Source organism: Arachis hypogaea, chromosome 11, assembly GCF_003086295.3.
Source record: "Arachis hypogaea cultivar Tifrunner chromosome 11, arahy.Tifrunner.gnm2.J5K5, whole genome shotgun sequence".
Classification (NCBI taxonomy): domain Eukaryota; kingdom Viridiplantae; phylum Streptophyta; class Magnoliopsida; order Fabales; family Fabaceae; genus Arachis; species Arachis hypogaea.
This window is the reverse complement of record NC_092046.1, coordinates 141,532,060-141,557,199: the sequence shown is the minus strand read 5'-3', so window position 1 is coordinate 141,557,199 and position 25,140 is coordinate 141,532,060. Positions and strand designations below refer to the sequence as shown.

The window sequence follows — 25,140 nt, the reverse complement described above, 5'->3', positions numbered from 1 at the left end:
AAAGCTACAGCATATTTAAATTTTGAAGTGTTCATTTTTTAAATTTTGTAGCACTTTGCTTGTAACTACTTCTTCTTCTTTCTCTCTCTGCATCATCGCGACCATGCCGCTCAGACCCATTGACAACGCTCTTCCAACAACATCACCACAACACAGACCCAAAAAACAACCCAAAATCTCTGTTCCCATCAAGAACCAACAATGTCTATCCGAGAATGACCCAAACAAGGTTCCCTTGCCCTCTTCTGGGGATGCCACCATTGATTATATCTCCTCTGAAAACCTTGTGCCCATTTCGGACCCTGAAGACAAGATTAAGGTAAGCCCTCGTTTCTGTTTCTCATTCAAGCTCGCTCCTTTTTGTTATCTGCACCCATGGGTTGCGGCATTAATCTGTTGATTATTTGAAAATGCAGAGCTTGGTTGAAGAATTAGAGTCTAAGAATTGGACTAACGTGTGTGAATCACTTAATGATGTTAGGCGATTTGCGTTGTTCCATTCGTCTCTTCTATTTCCTATATTGTAAGGAATCTCTTCTCTTTGGTTCCTCTCTTTTCAAATTTGTTTGTGATTCGAGCGAGGAATGTCTAACATGAAGTTGTGAACAGGGGAAAAGTTGTGTTGGTGGTGGCCAAGACCATGAAAAATCCTCGCAGTGCTCTGTGTAAAACTTCTATTATGGCTGCTTCCGATGTCTTCAACGCCTTTGGCGACAAGTTGCTTGACCCTTCTACCTCTGAGGCATTTGATGGCATGGTGTGTGTGGACTCACTTCCTCTTTCTTTCATTCTTGATCATGTTTTCTTGTTTCATGGTTTTGGTTTCACTCAGTTGATTAAGAGATTGAATTTTATCTCATTGTTCGAATTCCAACAGCTACTGCAGCTGCTGCTGAAAGCATCGCAGGATAAACGGTTTGTGTGTGAAGAAGCAGACAAGGCACTCGGCTCAATGGTGGACTCCATGACCCCTCTTCCTCTCTTTCAGAAACTCCGAGCATATGTTAGCCATGCAAACCTCCGAGTCAGGGCCAAGGCTGCCATATCACTCTCCAAATGCGTCTCCAAGATGGTATAAGTTGCTGCTTCCTTGTGCTGCTTATTTTCAGTGGTGTTTTTGCCTTGTTCCTAAGGGGTGTGAGTTTGATTTGATGCAGGAGGGGCTTGGAGAAATGGATGAATCTTGGTTGGCAGAACTGATTAAAGTGGCAGCTGATTTACTGAACGATAGATTGCCTGAGGCGAGAGATGCGGCTCGGAGTATCGCCACTTCAATGTATGAGGCACTCACCAAGGACAAGGAACAGAAGCTGGAGGTGTGGCAGAGCTTCTGCCAATCCAAGTTGACACCAATTCACGCTATTTCAATGTTTAAGATAGTTGGTACTTGAAGCAATATTGGGTATTGGGTGTATTAGTACGTAGTTTTATAGTCATATAGCAGATATCCGAAATTTAGTTCTGTATGCGAAGTTCCTAAGGCTCATGATGCTGCATGAGTAGGAGGAGTTTTGTTGAATGTTGAAATAAAAATTTGTTTTTCTTTTTACAGCTTGTCTCTCGTAATGAAAAAAAGCCATGTTAAAGAAACTAGCAGATTGATCATTAACGAGATACAAAGATTTCCAATTCGATTTCTACTCCAAAAATTTTCGACTACTTCCATTGAGTTCATTCCATTTATACAATTGGAACAAAAACTCTGAGCGATATTCCATATATAACATTGTGATTTTTCCTATTCCCATGATCAAAGAATTCTACCAAGATCAAAATAACAAGCACTCTCTTGACGCTGTACACAACAGCAATTGCTGTTTCTATAATGGTCATCTGGATGTGATCACATTTTGTCATTTTGATCATGTTCAATTAAAGAGCACAAGGCCTTCTCAGCATCACCAAGTGGTTGCCCAGCAAAGAGTTGAAGCTGCCTCTTTTTCACAACTACTACTTTCTTGGCACGTGACAATATTTCTTCTTTGAGTTCCTGTCGAACATCAAAATTAAAAAATGATTGGGCAGGGCACTCACCATATAGGGTATCTTTCACAAGTCGTTTGAGATTCTTACTTGTATTGACATCGGAACAGCATCTGCACTGAAATCACCCAACTCCTTGAAAGAGGACTCTAATAGAAAACAAAAGTTGTTGGCATCAGCATGATCCTCAAAAGCAACAATATAGGAATCTTCACCTTGGTCCTGCCCCTTAGAACCGATCTTTACGCTATAGATCCCTTTTGTTCCTCCGTTGACGCCTCCTTGCATGAGAATTACCTTCAAAAGTAAAGCAACTTGTGTCAAGATGGTTAAACCAAACTTGATAATAGTTGATGATAGAACAGAAGAAATTGCAAAGGTTTCCATAACTATATAAGAAAGTGGTGTGTATCACTATCAATGGGTAGGTATGCTAGATCACTTCCATGCTTAAGCTACTGAAAAAGAGTTTTGCTGCACATACTAGAACATAACGGAGGTTGAGCCACCACGTATCAGTCTCGGTCTTTTTCCTAGCTAATCCATTTCTTGAACTGCCATTTATGTTCTGCAGAACATCCTTTTCAAAACTAGGGTCAGTGTCCTGCTTTTCTTCCACAAAACTCTCAGAATTTTGTTTCCTCGGTTCTCTCGATTGTTTTAATTCAACTCCAGACAACCCAAAGCTAGTCTTCCGGACACCACCTAAACATATTAACAAAATACACAAAATCATGCTAAGTTTATTATAAGCCAACCTATTTGTCACTGACTCACTGGTTGCTTCTCATAACTCGGGAGAAGACACCACCGAAATATATTCAAGAAGGATAATAATATGTTACATATTCATTGTTGTAATTGTATTCATTCGAATTCAAATTCAAACTCATGGAAAATGAAAGATGTATGAATAAACAAACTCATGGATGACAAGTTCATAACACATTACTGTTGTTTGCTTTTGTTGTTTTAACTCCAGCTTTTGGCGTCTCCAGATTTCTTTCCAAATTCTTCCCATTACTTAGAATTGCCTCGGACTCTTGAGCAACAGACTCTCCTCTTTCTTTCAGTGGAACACTCGGTGTACTTGCCCGTATCTCGTCATCTTGTTCAGTCACTGGCTTATCTTCATGTGATATTTGTGCATGATGAATATCATCACTCACAGAACTAACAACCTCCCTTCTAACTTCTGAATTTCTATCTTTGGCATCAGGTGCTTTATGATCTCGAGTCCCGGGAAATCCCTTGGGAGTTTTTGTTGCCTTAGTCGAAGAGTACTTATATTTAAGCTTTTTCTTGAACATTAATTGCTCATTTCCTTCATGAGCATTCTTATTGTCATTCTTAGACACTCCACCAGCTGAAGTATCCTTATTACCATTGATCCTATTCTGCAGCTTCATTAAGCGTGCACCAATCTCTCTCTCAATACCAGGTTTAGGACTAGAAGCATAACTTAAATCGTCATCACTTTCATAATCCACATCTTCATCATCATCATCTTCTTCTTCATTCTTCTTCTTCTTCTCCATTCTCTCAATTATCCGAGCTTTCCTTGCCATTAACTTAATCTCCTCAATTTTCTTTTCCCTCACAACTTGACCCATCACACGAAGCACATTGCTACCAGTAACTGGCTCACTATTCCCATTTCCATTGAGCAAAAGATCTCTCTTTTCGCTTCCATTTACCTCAAAGTTCCCATCTTTAGTTCTCGAATCGTAATTCATAATAAACAAAACCGACAAAATCGCCTGATACACAATAGCCCCAAGGAAACACACACCGCCAAATTTGAAGATATCCGAAGCAGAAACTTTACCAGAAACATCCTTGGGTTCAATGGTGGCCTCGGAGACTTGCAAGTCTTCCAAATCTTCAGCTTCTTCGGTGGCGTCAGCGGCATCAACTTCGCCATGAGTCTCCTCGGATGGAGCCTCAACGGAGAGGAGCTCGTTTTCTTCAGTGGACTGAGGGCAGGGAATAGGAGCAGCGGGTTCTAGTGGTGGTGAAGGTTCTTGGGGAGGAAGGGGAACGACGGGTTTAGGGTTTAGGATTTTCAGAATTTTGGGTCGCAAATGATTTTTCCTGCGAGTGATTTTTGAAGGGCGTGAAGATACAATTGACAAAGCTAGAACAACGGGCGGGGTTCGTGTGGAGCAGGTGGAAGGTGCAACGAGGGAGAAGAAAGTGGAATGGGCACGCGTCATGGGAGAGAGTGTCAGTGGTTTGGTTGCTTCAAGATTTCGGCTTTGAATCGTTTCCTTCCATGCTGCAGAAGGAGAAAGAGTAGCAGCTGAAGCTTGCTTGCATTCTCTGCTATGGTGGTCTTGTCTTTTTCGTCGGTGTTATTTCTATGGGCTTACGGTTATTTTAGCCCTATTATTAGGCCCATTAGGTCCAATTTAATCATGCTATGATTGGGCACTCATACTTCTTAAAAAACCATATCAACTACTTATATTAATTTAGTAGTTAACTCATTATCCAAAAAAAAAAATCAATTAATCAAGTATCCGTGGTTTAAATTCTTCTGTCTTGTGTATATAGTAAAAAATATTTGAGGTTTGAATTAGTATTTAGTATAATAATTTATAGATAAATAATAAACTCTTAAATAAAACTAAATTTACAGAAATTTGTTTTTCACATGCGAAGGTGAGAGATGGTATAAAAAAATATTATACAAATTTAATTTGAAAAATATGTCTTAGAAGTTTTTTTTTTTTAAGTTATGAATTGCTTTGAGTACTTTTTTTTTTTGGAGACGAATTGCTTTGAGTTTAAAATAGGAAGAGTATGGTCAAATAAAAAAGCACAAAAGTGAAAGCTTTCTTTTCTTTTTTATAAAGGAAAAGTGGGTGAATGATTCGGTGGTCCTCACTTGTTTTTTCACCAATTGTGGTGAAAACTTAAATCAACGGTTAGATCATTATTAAATTTGATCCAACGGTGGGTTATATTTTGTTAATTATAATCAATTTTTTTTTTTGCAATTAATGGTATATAAACTACGGCCCAATAGAATTTGTTATTTCCATAAAAAATTTTGCTGAATCCTAAATTTCACCCACACACAAAATTGAATTTCATAATTTTCAACTAGTTAAACACACAATTGTCTCCCTTCGTCAACATCAACATCAACATCATTATCTTCTTCTTCACTCTAATATTAATTCTGTTGATGTTCAACTATACATCTCCTAAGTTTCATATTTTATACCTTTACAAGCTTATTTCTTTATCAAATTTACTGCGTATATCTTATCTCTCAATATCTGTGAGGAAGCAATCTGAATCTCAATGTCTAATGAGGTAGGTTTTTCATTAATCTGAAACCCTAAGTCACACTCTTAGGATTAATTTTGATAGATTTCTTGCATCATGCCATCAAAAACCTAGCCTAAAATTAGGTTATTTCTAGCATTATTTACTTATGTAATTAGATTATTATTTATCAACTACAAGCAATGTTAAATTATTAACGACTTTAGATAAGGAGAAAACTGTCGAAATTGTATTCTTGTTGGGTGCATAGCATCGGTGGAAGACAGTCACCTATATGGGGACGATAGTGGCGACGAGTATTGTTGACTCATCGATTGTTCTAGAAATGCTCTCTTTTGCACTACCTGTTCCCATTATCTGAATTGTCCCCTGTTCGGTTTTGACATAAAATTTTCTAATTTTGTAGTTTTTGTTGTGGTGGACGAGAAGATAGTTTTTCTACATTACAGTGGTGGACCAAATCTAGCAAACTCCTCTATCTCCATGACTTAGCAGTAGACCAAAAAAAGCTTCACCTCTATGAGATAACACTAACCCTGTTCTTTGTATTTTTCATTTTGTCACTTCATGTTTAACTTATGATTTTTATTGATTATTCTATTTGTAATTGTGACTTCAACTGAAACTGGTTTTGATTTTAAAGTAACTACTACAACTTAACTTCCTGCAATAATGTGTTGAAAAGAATAAAGATTATGTGTTGCTTATTATGCTGCAAATTGAAAATTAGTTCCACTTTATCGGAAAACCTAACTAAGAATACATTATGCATTCATATATATCTTCAATTGTTTTTGAACTTATACAAATCTTGAGGAGGGGTTGGCTTCAAATCTCCTTGTGTATATAATTATCAGCTTTGCTGAAGTAGTTTACATTAATTAATGCATTCTTCTTTGAAGGTAAATGATTCTGAGTTTTTAGTGAGTTGATGAAGTAAATTTCGCTCATAATACTTATCATTCATTGTATTAAAGACAAATTGAAGGGCTTTGGTATAATTCTTCTGAATTGCATAATATGTAAAGCTTAAATGAGCTTCCTTTTAATATAAATAAATCAATTTAAATAAATATTATATTTTTCTTAATGCTATAATATAGATTACCAACACTGAAGTTATATAACATCTGATTTGAAACTGTTACATTGTTCTTTGTGACTTAGATTTATGTTTCTAAAATATTTTTCTTTATCTTCTTTTCCAGGTTGCACAGTTTGGAATTTTGGATCACTAATATAGATAATATCCATTTCTTTTACTAGTTATGAGTCTCAAAACAAAGGACCATTAATTAGAGCTTGATTTATGCTATTTAATTTAATTTCATAATTCTGTGTAACTGACATTGTTATGCAGCCAATTAAGACTCAATAATTAGTATCTTTCACTTTATGTCCAAGTTAAGGCCACAATTTCATGTTGCTAATACTCTTGGATTGTGATGTAATGTCATGTTATATACTATTGTGCATAAATTAATATTTAATGCTTTCATAATTATATGATTGTGTCACTGAGTAACATAAATAGTTGGCAATCAATACATGTTTAGTTTTGTAAAAATATGTTCATGAACTCTAAAAATAAATAGTATCATGACTTCACATACAAGTCTTTCAGTCAGTAAATAGATATAAATTTGGAGAAATTTCATATAATAAAACTACAAAATTAAAAGCATGCATTTAATAACATTTTTATGAAAGAACTCCTAAGAATAATGAATGTTGACTAGCCAATATTTTAATTGCCATAAAATAAAAGAGAAAGATAAATAAGTGATTCATCCATAATATAGATAATAATTAAAGTTAAAGCCTTTGTAAGTACACCCATAATATCCAAACTAGCACAACTAAAATAAAATTAGATGATAATTAAAGCTTGAAAATAAAACTAGTTTATAATTAAAGCAAACTACATAATACGGGCTACATATGCCACAAAGAAAATGCTTAGGTATTGGTCTTTCATGCTCCCACCTGGTGCTTCTCCCACTCAATTGCATCTTTAAGAATCTCATTCTTCAACTGATTGAAGGGACTAGTAACCAAGTCCACCGCTAACTTAGCACGAAGCAAGTTGTGTTCCAACTGTTTCATGAAATTTATATTTTGTTAGAGTTTGGTTATCTATTAGTATATATATTTGATGGGATAAATGATAGGATAATTTCTAACATTCTTAATGTCCTCCCCATTGCAATCCAATGAATAATGTTTTTCTTTATACGAGAAACTCAATTATCTTTTCAAATAAAATAATAAAAGAAATTGCCTTGATTAATATAGTGATAAGAATTAGTAATCAAAGCCAGGTAGCTCACCATGCCTGGGAGATCATAATCAAAATGATTTTCCATGTTGATCCATGAAATAACCCAGCTAGCAGAATTGGTGTTGCAGTAACAACAAACAATTACTATACAATGTTATTTAATTATACTATCAGCTAAATATTTTTTTGTGGCTTAACAACTACCCGCTGCGACAATTTGGTATGCCCTTTCCATCTATAATTGGCCAATCCGGTAAGCCATGGGGTAGAAATTTCTCATTCGTGTCAAAGCATTCACTTGTTATTTTGAACAACATTCTGGCCTACAAATTACCAAGAATTTTTGAGTGGTTAAATTATTTGATAGCAAGCACCTGATTTGTAATTTTTGATCTTATGAAAAGAAGCCTTACAATATCGCGCATCCGAGCCTTTCTATCTCTAACCAAGTACAGTTGTGGATTAGAGTCAAGGTAATATAAAGCCTCTTGGTGCATTCCAATTACCATCGCAAACCAATTGGCACCGAGATCCTCAATTGGCACATAGATCTTGAAATTTGGATTAATTAGATAGCATATAGGATATTCACATATCATAATTACTCCTAATACACAGGACCTTTAAACTTAAAGGTAACAATAAACAATACTGTATCCAAATTAAAGATTTTGTAGAATTTAAAGGAGAGGGTCATCTTACATATTGCAGTTGTGTTGATGCTTTGATCCAAGTGTCCATATACTCCATCTGCATGAGTGCTTGACTCTTTTTCTCATGCACATCCTCCTATCAATCAAAATTTATGTTAAATAAATTATTGGATTATAGTTGATAAACTCTATTAAAATATGCTATGTTATGATCACAATATTCATAATATTTCATGCAATTGGACTAACTAACCGCAAAAGTGGGAGGAAGACACCAAATGTAGGGGTCAGGGTAAGCAAATTGAGCAAGTGTCACGTTTTTGCATAGCATTTGCACGACCAATTCATCTATATCATTTTCAGGAAGAAGGCTATGCATGATTTTTCTTGTAGCTGTCATTTCGCCCATCTTCACCAGATACTCCCTTTGTAGAGTCAACAAGAACACATGGATTAATCAATAATTATAATTTGACTATGTGGTTATTGTCTTTTTTTATGATATTGCAAACACATAAAGTTCCGATTTTTACTCTTGATACACTCCGCTGTTGAAGATGTATGCAAATATCCTGGCTTGCACATCATTGAAGTCCATTGCAGGTGTTACCTTGAACTTGTTTCTCCCGCTCTGCACAAAAAATATATTTAATACAAGTTATAGAGACAAAGTAATGCAACTATATTATTGACTGTGATTGAGTTTAGCACAAAATTAAACAAGGTACCTTTGTGGTAGCATTGGTCCGACGAGATCCTTGGCCTACACAACGACTCTTCAACGGAGGGCTTTGCCTGGTTGGCCCCTGATTACCTGCACTGTTAACTGTAGGTAAACCTGTTCCCTTCTCCTTTTTTGGTTTTCTAGTAAAAGGGGTCCTGAACAACCTATTCCTTATGATATTGGTGTAGGCTGGAGCTTGCACTAAATTCTCTTCAGTATCGGAGCTATAGGAGAGATGTTATGAATTCCAGAAGGAACCAAGTTAGTTGGGGTTTTCTCTTCCTTGTTTGTGTAAACCAAATTGTCATCAGAATCAATATATATTAAATCTTCTGCAGGCTTCTCAGTAAGATCATTTTTTGGTTCTTTCTCTGCCTGTAATTTCTCAACTGAGCCCTTCAGCTCTTTAATTTGAACTTGTTGCTCCTACAAGACAATGAAGCATTTGGCTTGATATAAATGTTTAAAAAACTTCAGAGAGCATTGTGAATGACAGGCCATTAAATAATAATAATAATAATAATAATAACAATAATAATAATAATAATAATAATAATAATAATAATTTTATTTTGAATTTTTTACCTCAAAGAGTCTTATCAGCTGCCGCATGAATTGCCTTGTCTCCATGTCCAGTTGTTGGCACGTCCCAGTGGCCAAACTCTCCTTAAACATATGAAAGCCGTGTTGGGAAGGATCCAGCTGTTGCGAGCCTACGAAGAGCATGTTTTGTCCACCTCCAACTACTTCATTCAATTGTTGTGCATCATGCGGGGTCTCAATCGAAACTCCATTAGAATTGAAGTTTGCATGTGTCCCTTCTTTAGACTCTCCATGCAGAGACTCTGTTCCATTGGTGTTGTCAACTTGTCCAACTTCCACCATTTTTTCTGGGACAACATGGTCATGGTTGCTTTCAACCTTGGCAAAAGCATCACTACAAGCATATGGTGAACAATATAGTTAGATAAGTTAGTATACCTGGACCCAACAAATAAAAACTTTTATTAAAATACACACTGAAGTTACAATCTTAATGTTGTTACCTGTCGTAAACTTGTGAAACAGAGCCAGTGATGTTAAATGCCTCCAAGTTCAGGAATTCCATTGAAGAGTTTTTTCTGTGACTGGTTTTCCTTCTATGTGTAATAGTGAATTGTGAAACATATGTTATATAGGGAATAATATGGGATATAGGAAGTTGTATGGACTCATATTGGCGCCAAAATATGGTTGTGCAGAAAATTTCTGGACAAGGCACGATCATGTACGAATATTGAGCAATGCAGTTGGGAGGACAAATGCGAGAGATGGTCGCATGAGTTATGGTTGTCATAGTATATGATTACATAATGATAATAGCCTATTGTTTGATTATAATAGTTACTTACTATCGGATTACTATACAGCCTATGTGATACCAGTATCCCACACATCTGATCCTGTCTTTAATTGAGGGAGTATTAAATGAAGATCAAATAAAGTAATATAGAAAGAGTTTGCTAAATTTTTCTTACTAATAAAATAATATCATACAAGAATTTATTTTATAAGTTTATAATTTAAAATTTAGTATTTAAGATTTATAATTGGTTAAATATTTATTTAAAATGGTAAATTTTGATTGTCATTTAGTATTTTTGAAAGGGTTCACCTCTTGCCAAATTGTTAACTGTTAATTAATCTAATTTTATTATGTCTTATTTTTAATGTAAAATGTCTAAACTTACTATTAATTAAGCTAACGACACCTTAGTCTATACACTTCCACATAAGCTTTTTTAGGTCATTTAAATTCTTTAATTTCACTACCACCCACAGTTATTAGAATAAATTTCTAAGAAAAGGCATGATTTTTAATCAAAAATTCATATCATCACCACCCAAAAGCTTATGTCAAGGACAAACCAGACCACATATATGTCCACAACTTTGCCAATACAGCCTGGGCGACTGGTATACAAGTACAACCTCAACAAACACACTCAAAAAAGAGAGAGCATGCAGTACTATTTGCTAAGGCTCACAAAAGAGACAAAATTATGTCACACTCACTGGCAGCAGTAGTAGGACATTAGTGTCTACACATGTGCTTTTCTAATTTGGCGAATTTGTGTAGCCATGTGTAAGCAAATAAGGTGGCTGAAGTCGAAAAGACACATACACTCCTCAGTAGCAAATCACCCCCACAAAAGAATGCGTACGCAATAGAATGCAAGGATAATCGATTCAGCCATTTTCAATATGGAGGGGAATAACACATTGATGGATATTCTGCTGTCTGAGATACGACTACTCCGGGAAAAGGTTGACGACATTGAAAAAAAAATTGATACGCAGATAAACGCCCTGGCTCACGTCGAGTCTATCCTTCTTGCCAACGGTGACTCAAGTAGTGGGATCAAAGGAGGGCGGAGGAAGAAACAGAGAATGAGGTCACCTCATCCAGGTGTGTTCAGTGAAGGTGCCACTGAGAGGGTCCAACAACAACTAAAATCAGCATCTACTACCAAACTCAAAGCACAGGAAAAAAATTTTAAGCTCACGGATAAAGAAACGGACCTGATTACCTTGCTTACTGATGTCGATGAGGACCCAAAGGAAGTTTTTGAAGTCAATACAGTTGATATGCCACCTCCAAAATCCATTAACAGGGTGGTAACTCCAAGGAGTCACGTGATTACAACCATGTCTCATCCACCGCATAGGATTAAGCCAACCCAGAAAGCTCCCACTGGCACCAATTCTAAGGGAAATTTAGTGGCAATAGGTAGCACGGCAAGATTTCGAACACCGGTAACACTTTGCATCTTATGAATTTTCCGATTTGTATTATCATTTTTTATCTTGTGATATGGTTCTGTTACTAATGTTGATGGATGGGGAAAACGTAGCATATGCTGTCAAATGGAAATGCCTCAAGCACTGTCCCACCAAAGAATAACCATCGCAGTACCCTCGTTGAAACACTAAGTACTCAACTCCATCTCCAAGCTGCTGCACCAAGAGGGAAAATCCTATCAGGAAAAAAGTCAATCACGATGTTGCATCGTTAGTGGAGTTATCATTCACTTTCAAACCAGTCCCTGAGATGAATTTAAGAAAAGAACATGAGAAAATCGGAGCATATATCTTTTGTTCATCACTTGATGGGGAGTAAGTTGCTGCTTTTTAAGTGTCTCCAATCAAAACCTTACATGAAGATGACATTGAACTAAAATTTGTTTATCCAATTCACTGAACTCTATTGCAGAGAGGAGATCATTAAGCATGGGGACTGCAGAATCTCTAGAGCGCAGCTAACATGCATGTGTCCGGGGCATGAGATTTCAGAAGAGGTTTGCATTTAAGAATTAAAATTCCATAAAATTAACAACACTAACTCATTAATTCTTCAGTGATTTACACATCGAAACAATAATATAAATTACCTTAAAACTGCAGGTGTTTACGCTGATGGCTATTAGAACAACACATGAACAGAGTAACAAAAGGATACTATGGAGCTTACCACCATTGTTTGCGGTAATCTCAATTATTAAGTATAACAATTCTAAATATGTGTAACAATGTAGCATATAGTAAGTCTAATATGAGTGTTATGTCGAGAAACTTGTACAATTGTGTAAATGATTAACTGGATTTAATACAATTTGAATTGACTAGTCTCATATTTTGTGTGTTATGCTATACATTATTTATCAAATTTCAGGAGGACATCTTTAGAGATAAAACACTGGATGACTTGCTCAGAGACTATGGGAAAGATTTTATGCAACCCAACAAGAATATTAAGTGGGTATATCCACTGACCTTAACTAATTTAAGTATTTAAAATTAGAGGACAAAACTAATTTAGGTATATATATCATTTGTTGTGTACATGATATTTAAATCAAAAAATTTTCAAATTTTAGGTATATATACCAGTTAAGGAGAAGGTTGGTCATTGGTATCTTATAGTCTTTAGCATCGTAGACAAGGTAACCTATTATTTCGATGTGTTATCACCAAAACATGGCGAGGAACAAAGGCTCCAGAACATGAAAGTAATAGTAAGTATCTCAATATAGCAAGTAACATGATATGCTAAAATAAGATCCATTGTATCTCATAAAGCCATGGTTACAGGAACAAGTGCTTGTTCAAATAATATTATCGGAAGATTATGTCAAACATGGAATGCCAGGTAAGGACCATTTTGAAAAATGGGATATACTTAGAGGATATGGATTACCACAACTGGAATCAAGGTAGACCATTTATTAGTATGTTTTCGCTTCTCTTGTCAATGCACATCCTTCCATTGAGGTTTTAATCAAACTTTTAACAATCTGACACAGTGAAAATTCTGCTTGTTGGGTTATGCAATGGCTGAATATGGAATCTCACTTCACCCCATCTGTCCTTGGAGTGGTAAGGGTACACACCTTGAGTTGTCTTAGCTCTACTTATAATCATTGTATTATTAAAGTGCCAATTTGGTGAACATGTAGCTCAAGGATGAGAAGGTCCGCATGAGTAGCACCTTGAAGCTTGTATTATCTGAGAGCAACGAAAGGAAGCGAGACGTTCAAATAAGCACAGATCGATGGTGGAATGCGGTTGTGGCAAAAAATTAACTAGATATTTGAATTTGAGTGCAAAAATATTTCTATCATATGGTTATTAACTTGGATATTTGAATTTAAGTTCCAAAATGTTTATTTTGCTTATGGATAAGATAATTATCCATGCTTATGATTTAAACTATTTTAATCATATTTAAATTATTTTTTACTCATTTTCACATTGAATTAAACTGATGCACATAGCAATCTTGCTCCAAGGTGCAAAAAATATTAGAATTGAACTAATAACTAAAAATCTTCTCATCATTAAAGAACAATGAAATGAGAGCACATAGTTTAAAGCACTATGTTATTAACATAAAAAGAAACCTGTCATAGAAATAGTCACAAAGATGATGATAGAGGATAACAAAGGACTATTTTACATTATTTTCTTCTATTTTTAGAGACTTCAATGTGTGATAAAATAATTAACTCATCCCAATTTCTCAAAAATTAAGATGAATTAAAAAAATTGAGTGACTATTTTTTACTAATAGGATGTATTTTTGTAAGTCTCTTGTGTCTCACACTAGTGAAAAAGTAGCACTTTAAAATAGAAATATAATCACAAAATAGTAGACAACTTAGAATAATGGATTTAAAAGAGTCTATTGTTGTCTTTGTATGATCTATCACTAACTAACTTGCATAGCATAACTAATGAATGAATTGAAGTTAAAAGGATTGAGTTTTGCCATTGTATGATCTACCACCAACTAAATTACATAACATTACTAGTGCATGAATTTGAATATCCTTGTTATTATATGAAGAGTAATATAAGATCCAAGCATTCAGACTTATGAAACACTATTACCCAAAACAAAAGACAAGATGAAAAAATCCCTCAAATTTTAACATAAACACCATATTTATTCCCAGCTTTCATCTTTCATCTTTCATCAATGTAGCCTAAAATTGGTAATCAGTAACTACAAAAAATCAATTAGACATAATTAAAAGTTAGAACTTAAACCCAATATACACCAAATTAGATAGGATTAGTTTTCCACATTTGTGTTGTATTTAAATAGAAGATATCCATATTTCAAAAAGACAAAAAAACTAAAGGTTAAATCAAAGGTAATTTGAGCTGGAACAAGTAAATAATACGTAATACACATTACAAATTAAATGAAACAAAAATAATATAGGACTAATTAATTTCATTGACTCCATCGTCCTCATTTCCAAATTCATAATTAGAGTCATCTATCTCCATATCCTGAAATAACACAAAATTTATGAGCAACACATGAAAAATCCCAAAGTAGCCAGTAAATAAAATATCAAAGTTGAGAAATGTCTCACTTGATCTCTGCTAGATTCAGAACTAGAATTTACCGCACATTCACCTTCATCTTCCTCGTAAATGAAGTCTTCTTCCTCATCCCACATAGCCTCATATGCATCATCATCTGTAGGTAGACTATGCCGTTCATGTGAATCCCTATCATACTTACTCCGATCTGGACATGTAGTTTTGTTATGTCCGAGCTCCCGGCATATACTACACCGTTGTCCGGCACGATCCTTAGCTCTTCTACGAATTGGGGGGTCACGAGGATCTGTATGAGTGGCAGGAATTGCACTACTAGAAGCAACTGCACTAGCAATATCATCAGCTTTCATTTTATCCACTGTGTTTATTGCCCAATCCCTCATGCTCCTGAACCTATCATCTTTACCTGCTGATAGTGTAGCCACCAATCTAAACCAGTCCATCAAACACCAGTATTGGGTAGACTTTAAGCAATCCCAAGTGAACCCCCTTGTATCTTGTATTTGTTGTTTCACATTTTTGGTCCACCTATCTAGAACTAAACATTTTGGCAATTCACAAATGTCAAGTGTAACTAAAACAGATAGAATGTGTTCGCAAGGAATGCCAAATGACTCCATCCTCATACAGGAGCAAGTAAACTCCATTGGTAAATCACAGAAAGATACTTGCCATGTATCGTTAGGACTACCATACTTAACCACCGTGTATAACATATAAGAACCAACACCAATGCAATCTAACACTTTCATTGAACCAGACCTTATAATAATAGGGCGAAATAGAAAAAATACCTCTCTTGTATATAAATTAGCTGCAGACTTCTCCAATGACAATAAATGAGTTTGCATCACAGGTACTCCATGTGCACATTCAAAGTCTGCTAGACTATCTTTGAAACGAATGTAGGCAACACATCTATCAAAGTGCTCTACAAAATCTCTTAAATTATACCTGGACTTGACATACTTTGCAATAACTGAGTGCAACCCCTCACATCGAGAAGTGGTCCTAAACCCGCAAAGAACTTCCCACGGATATGTGCTGTTGCCCAACTATGACGGTTATCATACATATCAATTATCCATTGCTTGTCTTGCACATCAAACTCTTCAACCATCCGATCCCACTTACTACGGAATACACCAACCTCGTAATCACCCAGCATGCACTTCTTAAACTGCGATGTGAACCTAGGATTACCTACATTACTCGTGGCATTGCGAATAAGGTGCCAAGCACATAGGCGATGATGTGCATTAGGAAAAACTTTTTCGATTGCATTTTTCATTGAAAGGGCACCATCTGTGATAACTGAAATTGGGGGGCCTTCCCCTTCATTGCTTCCAGCAAACTTTTTAACAACCAAATATATGTTTGCTCCGACTCATCACACACAAGAGCGGCTGCAAAGACAACTGTGCGGTTATGGTTATTAACACCCGAAAAAACGACAAGCGGACAATGATATTTGTTCTTCTTGTAAGTAGCGTCAAAAGCCAATACATCACCAAACAATTGATAATCCATTTGGCTTATTCCATCACACCAAAATAAATTCTTTATCGAGTGAAACCTATCAACCTCATATCTTATAACCATGACAGGATCAATGGACTTCATCTTCCTCAAAAATTGAAGAGCCGCACTAGCATCACCCTTCAACCGTCGACGTTGTTGTGCGACTTGATTGTACAAGTCCCTGGGAAAAAAGGGAACATTGTGGTGACCACCAGATTGGCTTGAGAGTGCTGCAAAAATATGTGCAGTGCCTAATCCACCCTTCCTCATTATATTTATTTGCTCAATGTCTGCAGCAGGTATTTTCCTGTGACCAGGAAGCATTGCAGTAAAAATTGGAGGAAGAAGGTCGTGATTATGCAAATCAGAAAATTTTGAAACAATCCAGCGACCACTAACAGCGTCAAATGACACCTGAACCTTTGCCTTACAGCCACATCTAGTTTCAGCTCTAGGCTCTTGTTTTCTGGTATGCATATTATCTGGCTTTTTTTGTCGGAAGCCCTCGCGACAACAAACAAAATTCTGTCGATTGATTATCCCATTGTGCTTTCGCGTCTTACTTTTTCGACCACTAAATCCCCTTGACTTGGCAAATGCATTGTAGAAATCAAAAGCCACTCCTCGATCACTGAAATGATATCTTTTTATATCAACATCTACAATATTCAAGAACTCAGTCTTTCCTATGTCCTCCCACCCATCAATCTTATAAGATTCATCCAATTGATCAAAATGGGCACCTTCATTGGGTTCAGAAGCACCAACTTCTGCATTTGCCAAGTTAGCATCCATGAAGATATCGTCGTCCAGGAGCTCATCACCGTTTCTCAAGGGATTCTCCAAATTTCCGTGAAACCCGTCAACATTATTGGTTTCATCTACATAATCCTACATGAACAAATTAATTTAGACTAGGTATTTGATGGCATGATGCAAGAAATCTATCAAAATTAATTCTAAGAGTGTGACTTAGGGTTTCAGATTGATGAAAAACCTACCTCATTAGACATTGAGATTCAGATTGCTTCCTCGCAGAGATTGAGAGATAAGATATACGCCGTAAATTTGATAAAGAAATAAGCTTGTAAGGGTGTAAAATATGAAACTTAGGAGATGTATAGTTGAACATCAACAGAATTAATATTAAAGTGGTGAAGAAGAAGATAATGATGTTGATGTTGATGTTGACGAAGGGAGACAATTGTGTGTTTAACTAGTTGAAAATTATGAAATTTAATTTTGTGTGGGTGAAATTTAGGATTCAGCAAAATTTTTTATGAAAATAACAAATTCTATTGGGCCGTAGTTCATATACCATTAATTGCAAAAAAAAAAATTGATTATAATTAACAAAATATAACCCACCATTGGATCAAATTTAATAATGATCTAACCATTGATTTAAGTTTTCACCACAATTGGTGAAAAAACAAGTGAGGACCACCGAATCATTCACCGAAAAAGTGGTGTTTTTTTTTTTATTTTTTTTTAAGACTTTGTTTTTTCTCGTCATTTCGTCAGTATTCTTTCTACTAGCTACAAATCAATAAATTATTATTAGGTTAGTTTGGGTGAACTTTAAAAAAAAAATATTTTTTGAATTATTTAAAAAAAATTTATAAAAAATAAAAATAATTTTATATTTAAATATTTTATATAATTTTTTTATTTATTAATTATATTTAGATATAATAATATAAAAATATTTATTTATTTATTATATAAAAATATTTTTTTAAAAAAATATAAATTATAATTTTTTAAAAAAAATATTTTTTAATTATTTTAATATTTTTATTTTTATTATTAAAAATTTATCAAACATGTTAAAAAATAAAAACAAAATCTTTTTTCATTGAAAATTTCTATCAACTTAATCGTATCTAAACAAACATTTAACCCATTTAACCGAACATATATACCATATTAGCAAAGAAGATACAATTCTAACAAAAATAAATAATTAAAGCAAAGAAGATACAAATTACTTCAATTTAGTAAAAAAAAAATTAAAATAAATAAAGTATCCGGTTTTGGTTAATACTAAAATAAAAAAGGCAATAGTGATGCAGCTACATAAGACAGAGATTATATGTGATATTTTGAAATCCATATATAAATAGGTAGGTAGGTTGTTCTCGCCAACCTCAAAATCCTAATCTTGAAAGTTTGAAGTTTCGCCTTCCCCCTTCTGCGGCTGCCGCAGTGGGTGACACCGTAACAACCACCACAAAATGCCTTTTCATTCAAAGTCTTTCGTCTCTTCCACCCCTCAAATGCCGTCTCTTTCAGCTTCCCTTCCTATCCGAGCTCCTCTTACCAACCATGACTCGGAAGAAGATGAAGAAGATGAAGAGGGAAGTTATGCCTCTGAAAACGGAATATCTCCTCCTATCCATGGTGCTACTTTACCTGTTAGGCCCTTTGCCAATTTGTCTACCTATGTTGATGGAGATGATGAAGACACTGAAGGTGAAGAACAAACCGATGATGAGATTTTAGGTGTTGTGAGGGTGCCTCCTCCCCCCAGAATTAGGGTGTTTGATGATGTTGAAGTTGAAGAACAAAATGATGATACTTCTGCGAATTCATTACCGGTTAGTCATTCATTACTTTCAGATGAGTTTTCTTTCAACGATGTCTCTTCGGATAATTCTGTTGCTGAAGCTCAAGATGACATTGATAGTGTTGGGATAGGTCTTGATGAAGAAGAGCTTGATCTTAATGGTAGAGTAGATTATGATGATGATTATGATGATGATGATGATGATTTCTCTGATGTTATGTCACGGTATTCACAAGATAATTTGAGCAATGGACAAGTTGGGAAGGTGAGAATAGTGTTAGATGAGTTTGAGAAGGGAGAATTTTATGACATAAACAGAAATGAGGGAAGCCCCCTAGAGATGATTGAGAATGATTCCACAATGCTAGCGAAGTTGGAAGTTGACACCAGAGAGGCTATTAACATGGTCAATGGCATCAACATTGAGGATTATGGCAATAGCAGAATGCCAAAACAGAATAGTAGTAGCATTCATGATCCGCAAGAACAGTATTCCCAGCCAGAAACTGATTTTATCATGTCGGTTGAACAAGTCTTTGCTGACACCATTGATGATAGTGCAACTCAAAGAAGTGTAGCTAATGGAAGCCAAGGTCTTGCAACCAACCAGGAAGGTGAGTGCAAGAAGCTGGTAAGCATACCTAAATCCATGATAAACTCAAACGCTAATTTACATGATTCGTCATCGGGTTTTGAATGTAGTGATGATTGTGAAGGTAAACAAACTCACTGTGTTGAGTCTTCTCGATGGTTGGACCCAACACTGCTTCAGGAGAATGGATATTTGGAAAATGATTTGTCTGAGGCCAATTTAGATGATAATCAAGACAACCTACTTTGCAACCACGTGGAAACAGATCTTAAATTTGGAGTCACAGTTAAAGAAGAAGCCAGTGTTGCATTAAATACGATAGCTGAAGAATCAAAGAGACATGGTTCTGCTTCAGATGGAGATACGGAAAGCTTGACCACAGTAAGCCTAGAAGGCCTTGAACAGTTCAAGGAACAAATTTCTGCCCTCTCTTATCTTTTGGGGTCAAAAGGTTCTTTAAAGAACTGTCAACAAGAGGAACTTGTCAGGAGTTCACATGAAAATATAATGTTATCAAGGGATGACGCACAAGGGCAATTTGTTAATGTTACTTGTGGTGGTGAATGGAATGGCAAGACCAATGCTGATGAATCCAGTGCTATCTTACTCAAAGATCCAGGTAGTCTCGATTTCTTACTATGCTGTGGAGCTCAAGATGAATTTGAACACAACTTAAGCAACAAAGATAAGGAAAAAATACGGAGGGTACAGAACAAATGCGTGAAATTCTTGAGGATTGTCCAGCGATTATATTTATCTGTGGAAGATTCCTTTGTCTCAAAGGTGCTATGCAGGTTAGTTGCAGATATTGGAAGGCGCTCAAATCAAGAATTTGTCATTGAGTCAGCAAAATTATCAGCAAAGAAGCTTGAAGAAGATTGTAGAGATGATTTAGACTTATGTTTAAACATTCTAGTTCTTGGGAAAAGTGGGGTGGGAAAAAGTGCAACCATAAATTCTATTTTTGATGATGTGAAGGTTGTGACAAATGCATTTCAACCTGCTACGACCTCTGTAGAAGAGGTTTCTGGAACCATAGATGGAATCAAGATCAGAATGCTTGACACACCTGGTCTGAGGTCCTCTATGAAGGAGCAAGCTTTCAACAGAAAAATATTGTCATCTATCAAGAGGCATATGAAAAAGTTTCCTCCAGATGTCATTCTCTACATCGATCGGGTAGATGCTCAGTCCCGAGATCTGAACGACTTACCAATGTTAAAGTCAATCACAAGTTCTCTTGGTCCGTCAATATGGCAACGTAGTATTCTTACCCTGACTCATGCTGCTGCTTCTCCGCTTGATGGACCATCAGGATCCCCTTTGCGCTATGAGTTATCTGTGGCGCAAAAATCCTATCTTGTTCAGCAATCAATTGCACAGTCAGTAGGTGATCTGTGTCAACTGAGTCCGAGTTTCATTTGTCCGGTGTCTCTTGTTGAGAACCATCCATTAGGTGGAGAATATGTGCTTCCGAATGGACTAAGATGGAGAAGCCAATTATTAACTTTGTGTGCCTCTCTAAAAATTCTATCTCAAGTGTGTCCTGTGACACTGCCTCCAACTCCTTTTGATCGTTGGAAGCAATTTTTCTTCCAGGATGACACCCCGCAGCTCAGCCATGTCTTTTCTTCTCTATTGCAGTCTCATGCTCACCTAAAATTCAAATCCAGTTGGAATTGAGTAGCTGCTGCTTTTCAAGCGGTTTAGAATGCGAGCTAGTCTCACCAGGTTCATTAAAAAGCAATGTTTTGCATTATCATGAACGTTTGTTGAACTCCTCAATAGAAGTAGTGTTGAAAGTGATTCAGATACATCAAGAAGAAGAGCAATTGTAGTGGCAGGTGTTGTTGAACACGGGCGAAGATTATATGATTGGCATCTTAGTTTGGGAGAGAGATGATAATATATCAATCCTTGTCTAAGCTGTTTATAATGCCAATGTTTCGATGTAGTCATGGTTGGAACCATGATCTTAAGTGTCTTCTTTGCATGAATATTTATGGTAGCTTTGTAGCTTTTGGAAGCATAGATAATGAAGGTTAAATTTCCACTTAGATTGCATGATACCAGAGCAGTGAATATCCTCTGCATCGTATTTAATACAGTTATGGTAAATTTGAGATCAATTAGCTAAGTAAAGTTTTGCAAGGTAGCATTTCTGTCTCACATACAGATTCATTAAATTTGTGCAATCAGTACAGGATTTGTAGCATAAGCAGCCAAGATAGAGAACAATGTGTAGCATAATCATACTTAACTTTCTTGTGTCTGCTGCAACGCTGACAAAAGGAGTTCAGCTGTAGTAATAAATTAATAATATAGTATGTCATAAGATAACATCATTTTTATAATCTGAAAGAGTATAAAATTGGATTACTCACGAGAACAAACTTTAATAGTCATTACTACAAATTGATTTTAATTCAACATGATACTTTTAAGCAATAGCATATAAATTTTTCCATCAGAAGCTTTATTGTCACTCCACTTTCACCCATCATTAGGCTGCGTTTAGTTCTGTAAACAAACGCAACCATGTCATGTGAAACACAGTGAACCAAAAGGCAGACTATCAAGAGGCCCTTTTCTTGGTTACCACTCTATCCAATAATCAACAATAGTTCCTCCGATTACTACCCTTTTTTGCCACTCTAATCCAAATAAACTAATATAAGAGAAATTTCAATTGTTTTGCCAGTTGCCACGGTGATGCATAGGAGACAAAAAGAGAAAAAGAAGTGACTCTTTTCATTTGGCTACCAAGTAAACCCAAAAGAGAGTAAAAACAGATTCTGATACAATCCCTCCCTCCCAAGCTTTTCTCTGAACCCATATCAATCTATGTACAATTATATTTATCTGTCTGTAAATATCAGTACCAGTAGAGAATTATCTACGACAAAAAGTATCAGCCATCACTGCGCATACAATTCCACCAGAATCCCTACAAAATCATTGCCTAATTCATCCATACTTTCCATAACAAGAAATGCTGTATCTATCTAAAGAACCATATTTATATTGAAATCTGACTGACAAATAGACTGGACAATGCAGAATTGCGGATTCCTCCTATCATAATATGCAAATCATGAAGCACTTGGCGTCCTCATAAAGCAAACAAATTTTCTTTAGACCCGCCTCTGTTGAAGTGGTAAGAGATAACCAAAAGCAAACGGGTAATTACAGCATTAATCTGAATTGTGTGAATCTAGACACAAGCACAAATGAGACAAGGGTGCTTTGTTATTCTCCAAACTCAGTACAACTCAACAAGTACCATGACAATATTGTTAAACTAAACTAAATCAAATGAAGGAATAGGCACAACTAAGATGAAGGAATTTTGTTCTTCTCAAAATTCAATATAACTCAAGATACTAAAGCAATGATATCTGTAAAAGCAAAAAGAAAGATTACAACTTTTGTTGCTAAATAAAGAGATGATGAATGATAACAATTACAGGATCCACACATATTCTAAATAAATAGATAACTGCAGAAGTGAGCAGAGACTATGGAGGCCCAAATGAGTGGCAACTAGTGGGGATACAAGATGAAATTTTTGTTAAAGGTGGTATATATATAATCAAGATGAAGTTGGCAACTTGATAGCCTTGAAAGCTGGATGAAGCAATCCAAGCTCATCTTTGACATCAAGAGGGTTGCTGGTCTCATTCCTGACCCTCTTGACCCTGCGGCTAGCGAGTGACTTGTGTGTGAAGCCATACATCTGCAAGATCTGGTTGTCACCGAAATTGTAAGCACGGTCCATTTGCTTCAAGCACCTTTCAACAGGGTAGTCACCAAACTTGCCACAAGGCTTGCACCCCACAAAGTGAGTCACTAGTGGCCACCTATGGTCACCAAGTCCAGGGTGATAGTTCTCAATCATCTCCTCATACCTATCAACCAAAATCCCCCAATATCCATGGAGATAATAATGATTCTCAAGGTACACCTTATCACCCCATTGCTCCTTCCCAGTGGCCAACAAGTACACCATTGCAGATTGATCATCGGCTTCGAAAACCGGCCTGTTCTTCAGCTCCCTGGTGAGGATCTTGCCAGCTTCGTCCCTGACTTTCCCCTTAGGCCCCATTGGAGCCCAAGCATCAAGAATATCAAGAGACCACTGACAATTCCTGAGAAGGAAGCTACCAGTGTTCAAACCAATCCAGTTCTTCTCATCATACACCATCTCGTTCCAACCGTGCATCACAAAGTTGGAATCTTTGTACCTCTCCCAAGGCACCTCAAAGGCCATATCAGTGAACATGGCATCACTGTCCATCCACCATAGAAACTCAACTTCAGGGTGTGACAACAGAAGCTTCCGAATCAAAGGCAACTTAGCCCAAAACCCAGCCATTTCGGCATCAAGAAGAGCCATGTTATAGAAAATCTCGATCCCATGGAGCCTGCAATAATCGATCTTGTTCTTAATGGACTTCAAAAGGTAATGGTCCCCAACCGGGTTTTCACACGGTTTGGGGGAAGACCCGGTTACCAGAAGAACCCGGGGCTTATTGGGACCAATGAAGTTCGGGTAATCGGGGTTGTTTTTGAGCCACTGGCCACGTTGCTCGTCCCAATCGGAGATCTTAGGACCGAGAGTGTAAGGGGCGTTTGGATCGCGCTTTGGTTCGTCGGCGGAGGCGGCCTCGTCGACGAGGATCTTGGAGATGTCGAAGGTGGCGTAGTTGTTTGCGTCGTTTGTGGTGGTTTCGGGTTGAGCTTCCTCGAGCACGCGGTGGGGCTCGACGCGGCGGGAGCGGTAGGCGTAGAGATGGCGGATCTCGTTGAGGTCCTGCTCGGGTGTGCCGAACTTGCCGGCACCGATTGTGCCGCGGAGGACGACGACGGTGAGGAAGAGGCAGAGGAATGTGAGGCTGCCGCGGCGGCAGGCACGCTGGATCTGGCGGAGGCGGCGAAGCCCCAGGCAGCGCTCCAGCATTGTCTTTTCTGAGTTGTGTTGAGTCGGAACTCGGACGGAACCGCCGACACCGACACCGACACAGACAAACGGTTTTGTGTCTTTGCGTGTGTATTTGTCTGTTTTTGAATTGAGTGGCAGGATGGTAAATAAATGAGAAATTAGGGTGTTTCTGCTGGGTAGAGGTGCAGTGGTGGGTTATAGAGAGAGAGATCCACAAATTCAGATCACAACTCAAGTTGAGACTTGAGAGTTTAGTAGCACTCAGTTGGAGGAATCAACTTGGAATGTTCTTCTCCTATTTCAATTCCTTCTCATTTTATTATTATTTCTTCTTACATTGTTTTCTCTTTCTTTTATAATTACTAATTTTTACATTGCCGCTTGAAATGGAGGTAACATGATATGATATTAACAAAAACCAAGAGGCGCCATTGCATTTCATAGTTGATCCCCCATTGTCAGCCCACTTAGCCCATGGTCCATGGACAAATACTTTCTCACATCTGGATGTGGCCCAAACCAACATTATCCAAATCTAAATCTAAATAAATTGATGGAAAAAACTATTCAAAAAGAAAGAAAATATCATTGTATTTGTATCATTTTCTACAATTACAATATTCAATATTGATCTATTAACATGGAACATGGATTAGCACTTAGCACACTTATTAGAAGAAAAT

The 25,140-nt window shown here is 36.6% G+C and overlaps 5 protein-coding genes across 7 annotated transcripts; 2 read left to right on the top strand and 3 right to left on the bottom strand.

Annotated features, from left to right (window-relative positions):
- On the top strand, window positions 1-1,549 carry LOC112723086 (uncharacterized). Its single transcript, XM_025774322.3, has 5 exons — window positions 1-319; window positions 417-523; window positions 610-757; window positions 878-1,072; window positions 1,158-1,549. The coding sequence occupies exons 1-5, from the start codon at window positions 104-106 to the stop codon at window positions 1,389-1,391; spliced, it is 900 nt and encodes a 299-aa protein (XP_025630107.1). The 5' UTR covers window positions 1-103; the 3' UTR covers window positions 1,392-1,549.
- An 85-nt stretch (window positions 1,550-1,634) lies between these two features.
- LOC112723085 (uncharacterized) lies at window positions 1,635-4,341 on the bottom strand. 2 transcript variants are annotated; one of them, XR_011867953.1, is made up of 4 exons: window positions 2,936-4,341; window positions 2,374-2,688; window positions 2,074-2,280; window positions 1,635-1,990 (listed from the first exon to the last, which is right to left on the bottom strand). XR_011867953.1 is itself a non-coding variant. In XM_025774321.3 (4 exons), the coding sequence occupies exons 1-4, from the start codon at window positions 4,197-4,199 to the stop codon at window positions 1,844-1,846; spliced, it is 1,839 nt and encodes a 612-aa protein (XP_025630106.1). In that variant the 5' UTR covers window positions 4,200-4,341; the 3' UTR covers window positions 1,635-1,843. The 2 variants fall into 2 exon arrangements, 1 of the variants encoding a protein (XP_025630106.1); XM_025774321.3 differs by having other exon boundaries at window positions 2,468-2,688.
- Window positions 4,342-14,707: 10,366 nt separating this feature from the next.
- LOC112722036 (protein FAR1-RELATED SEQUENCE 5-like) lies at window positions 14,708-17,367 on the bottom strand. The gene is made up of 5 exons (XM_029289988.1): window positions 17,356-17,367; window positions 16,232-17,245; window positions 15,788-16,187; window positions 14,863-15,725; window positions 14,708-14,776 (listed from the first exon to the last, which is right to left on the bottom strand). The coding sequence occupies exons 1-5, from the start codon at window positions 17,365-17,367 to the stop codon at window positions 14,708-14,710; spliced, it is 2,358 nt and encodes a 785-aa protein (XP_029145821.1).
- Window positions 17,368-18,341: 974 nt separating this feature from the next.
- Window positions 18,342-21,572, top strand: LOC112723083 (translocase of chloroplast 101, chloroplastic). Of its 2 annotated transcripts, none has more exons than XM_025774318.3 (2): window positions 18,342-19,537; window positions 19,640-21,572. In XM_025774318.3, exons 1-2 carry the CDS (start codon window positions 18,592-18,594, stop codon window positions 21,196-21,198), a joined length of 2,505 nt encoding a protein of 834 aa, XP_025630103.1. In that variant the 5' UTR covers window positions 18,342-18,591; the 3' UTR covers window positions 21,199-21,572. The 2 variants fall into 2 exon arrangements, with proteins under 2 accessions (XP_025630103.1, XP_025630104.1); XM_025774319.3 differs by having other exon boundaries at window positions 18,501-18,954; window positions 19,055-21,572.
- Window positions 21,573-22,854: 1,282 nt separating this feature from the next.
- On the bottom strand, window positions 22,855-24,911 carry LOC112723084 (xyloglucan 6-xylosyltransferase 2). The gene has a single exon (XM_025774320.3). The coding sequence runs from the start codon at window positions 24,473-24,475 to the stop codon at window positions 23,108-23,110; it is 1,368 nt and encodes a 455-aa protein (XP_025630105.1). The 5' UTR covers window positions 24,476-24,911; the 3' UTR covers window positions 22,855-23,107.
- Window positions 24,912-25,140: the final 229 nt, after the last annotated feature.

Coding starts and splice junctions, on each gene's coding strand:
- LOC112723083 (XM_025774318.3), top strand. CDS start 18,592: ATGCCTTTTCATTCAAAGTCTTTCGTCTCTTCCACCCCTCAAATGCCG. Junction 19,538..19,639: donor TCTTGCAACCAACCAGGAAG/GTGAGTGCAAGA, acceptor ATGATTGTGAAG/GTAAACAAACTCACTGTGTT.
- LOC112723085 (XM_025774321.3), bottom strand. CDS start 4,199: ATGACGCGTGCCCATTCCACTTTCTTCTCCCTCGTTGCACCTTCCACC. Junction 2,281..2,467: donor TCAACCTCCGTTATGTTCTA/GTATGTGCAGCA, acceptor TTACTTTTGAAG/GTAATTCTCATGCAAGGAGG. Junction 1,991..2,073: donor CTGTTCCGATGTCAATACAA/GTAAGAATCTCA, acceptor GATGTTCGACAG/GAACTCAAAGAAGAAATATT.
- LOC112723086 (XM_025774322.3), top strand. CDS start 104: ATGCCGCTCAGACCCATTGACAACGCTCTTCCAACAACATCACCACAA. Junction 320..416: donor ACCCTGAAGACAAGATTAAG/GTAAGCCCTCGT, acceptor TTGAAAATGCAG/AGCTTGGTTGAAGAATTAGA. Junction 524..609: donor TCTCTTCTATTTCCTATATT/GTAAGGAATCTC, acceptor AGTTGTGAACAG/GGGAAAAGTTGTGTTGGTGG.
- LOC112722036 (XM_029289988.1), bottom strand. Junction 15,726..15,787: donor GCAAAGTATGTCAAGTCCAG/GTATAATTTAAG, acceptor TTCGTTTCAAAG/ATAGTCTAGCAGACTTTGAA. Junction 14,777..14,862: donor CTGAATCTAGCAGAGATCAA/GTGAGACATTTC, acceptor GTGTTATTTCAG/GATATGGAGATAGATGACTC.
- LOC112723084 (XM_025774320.3), bottom strand. CDS start 24,475: ATGCTGGAGCGCTGCCTGGGGCTTCGCCGCCTCCGCCAGATCCAGCGT.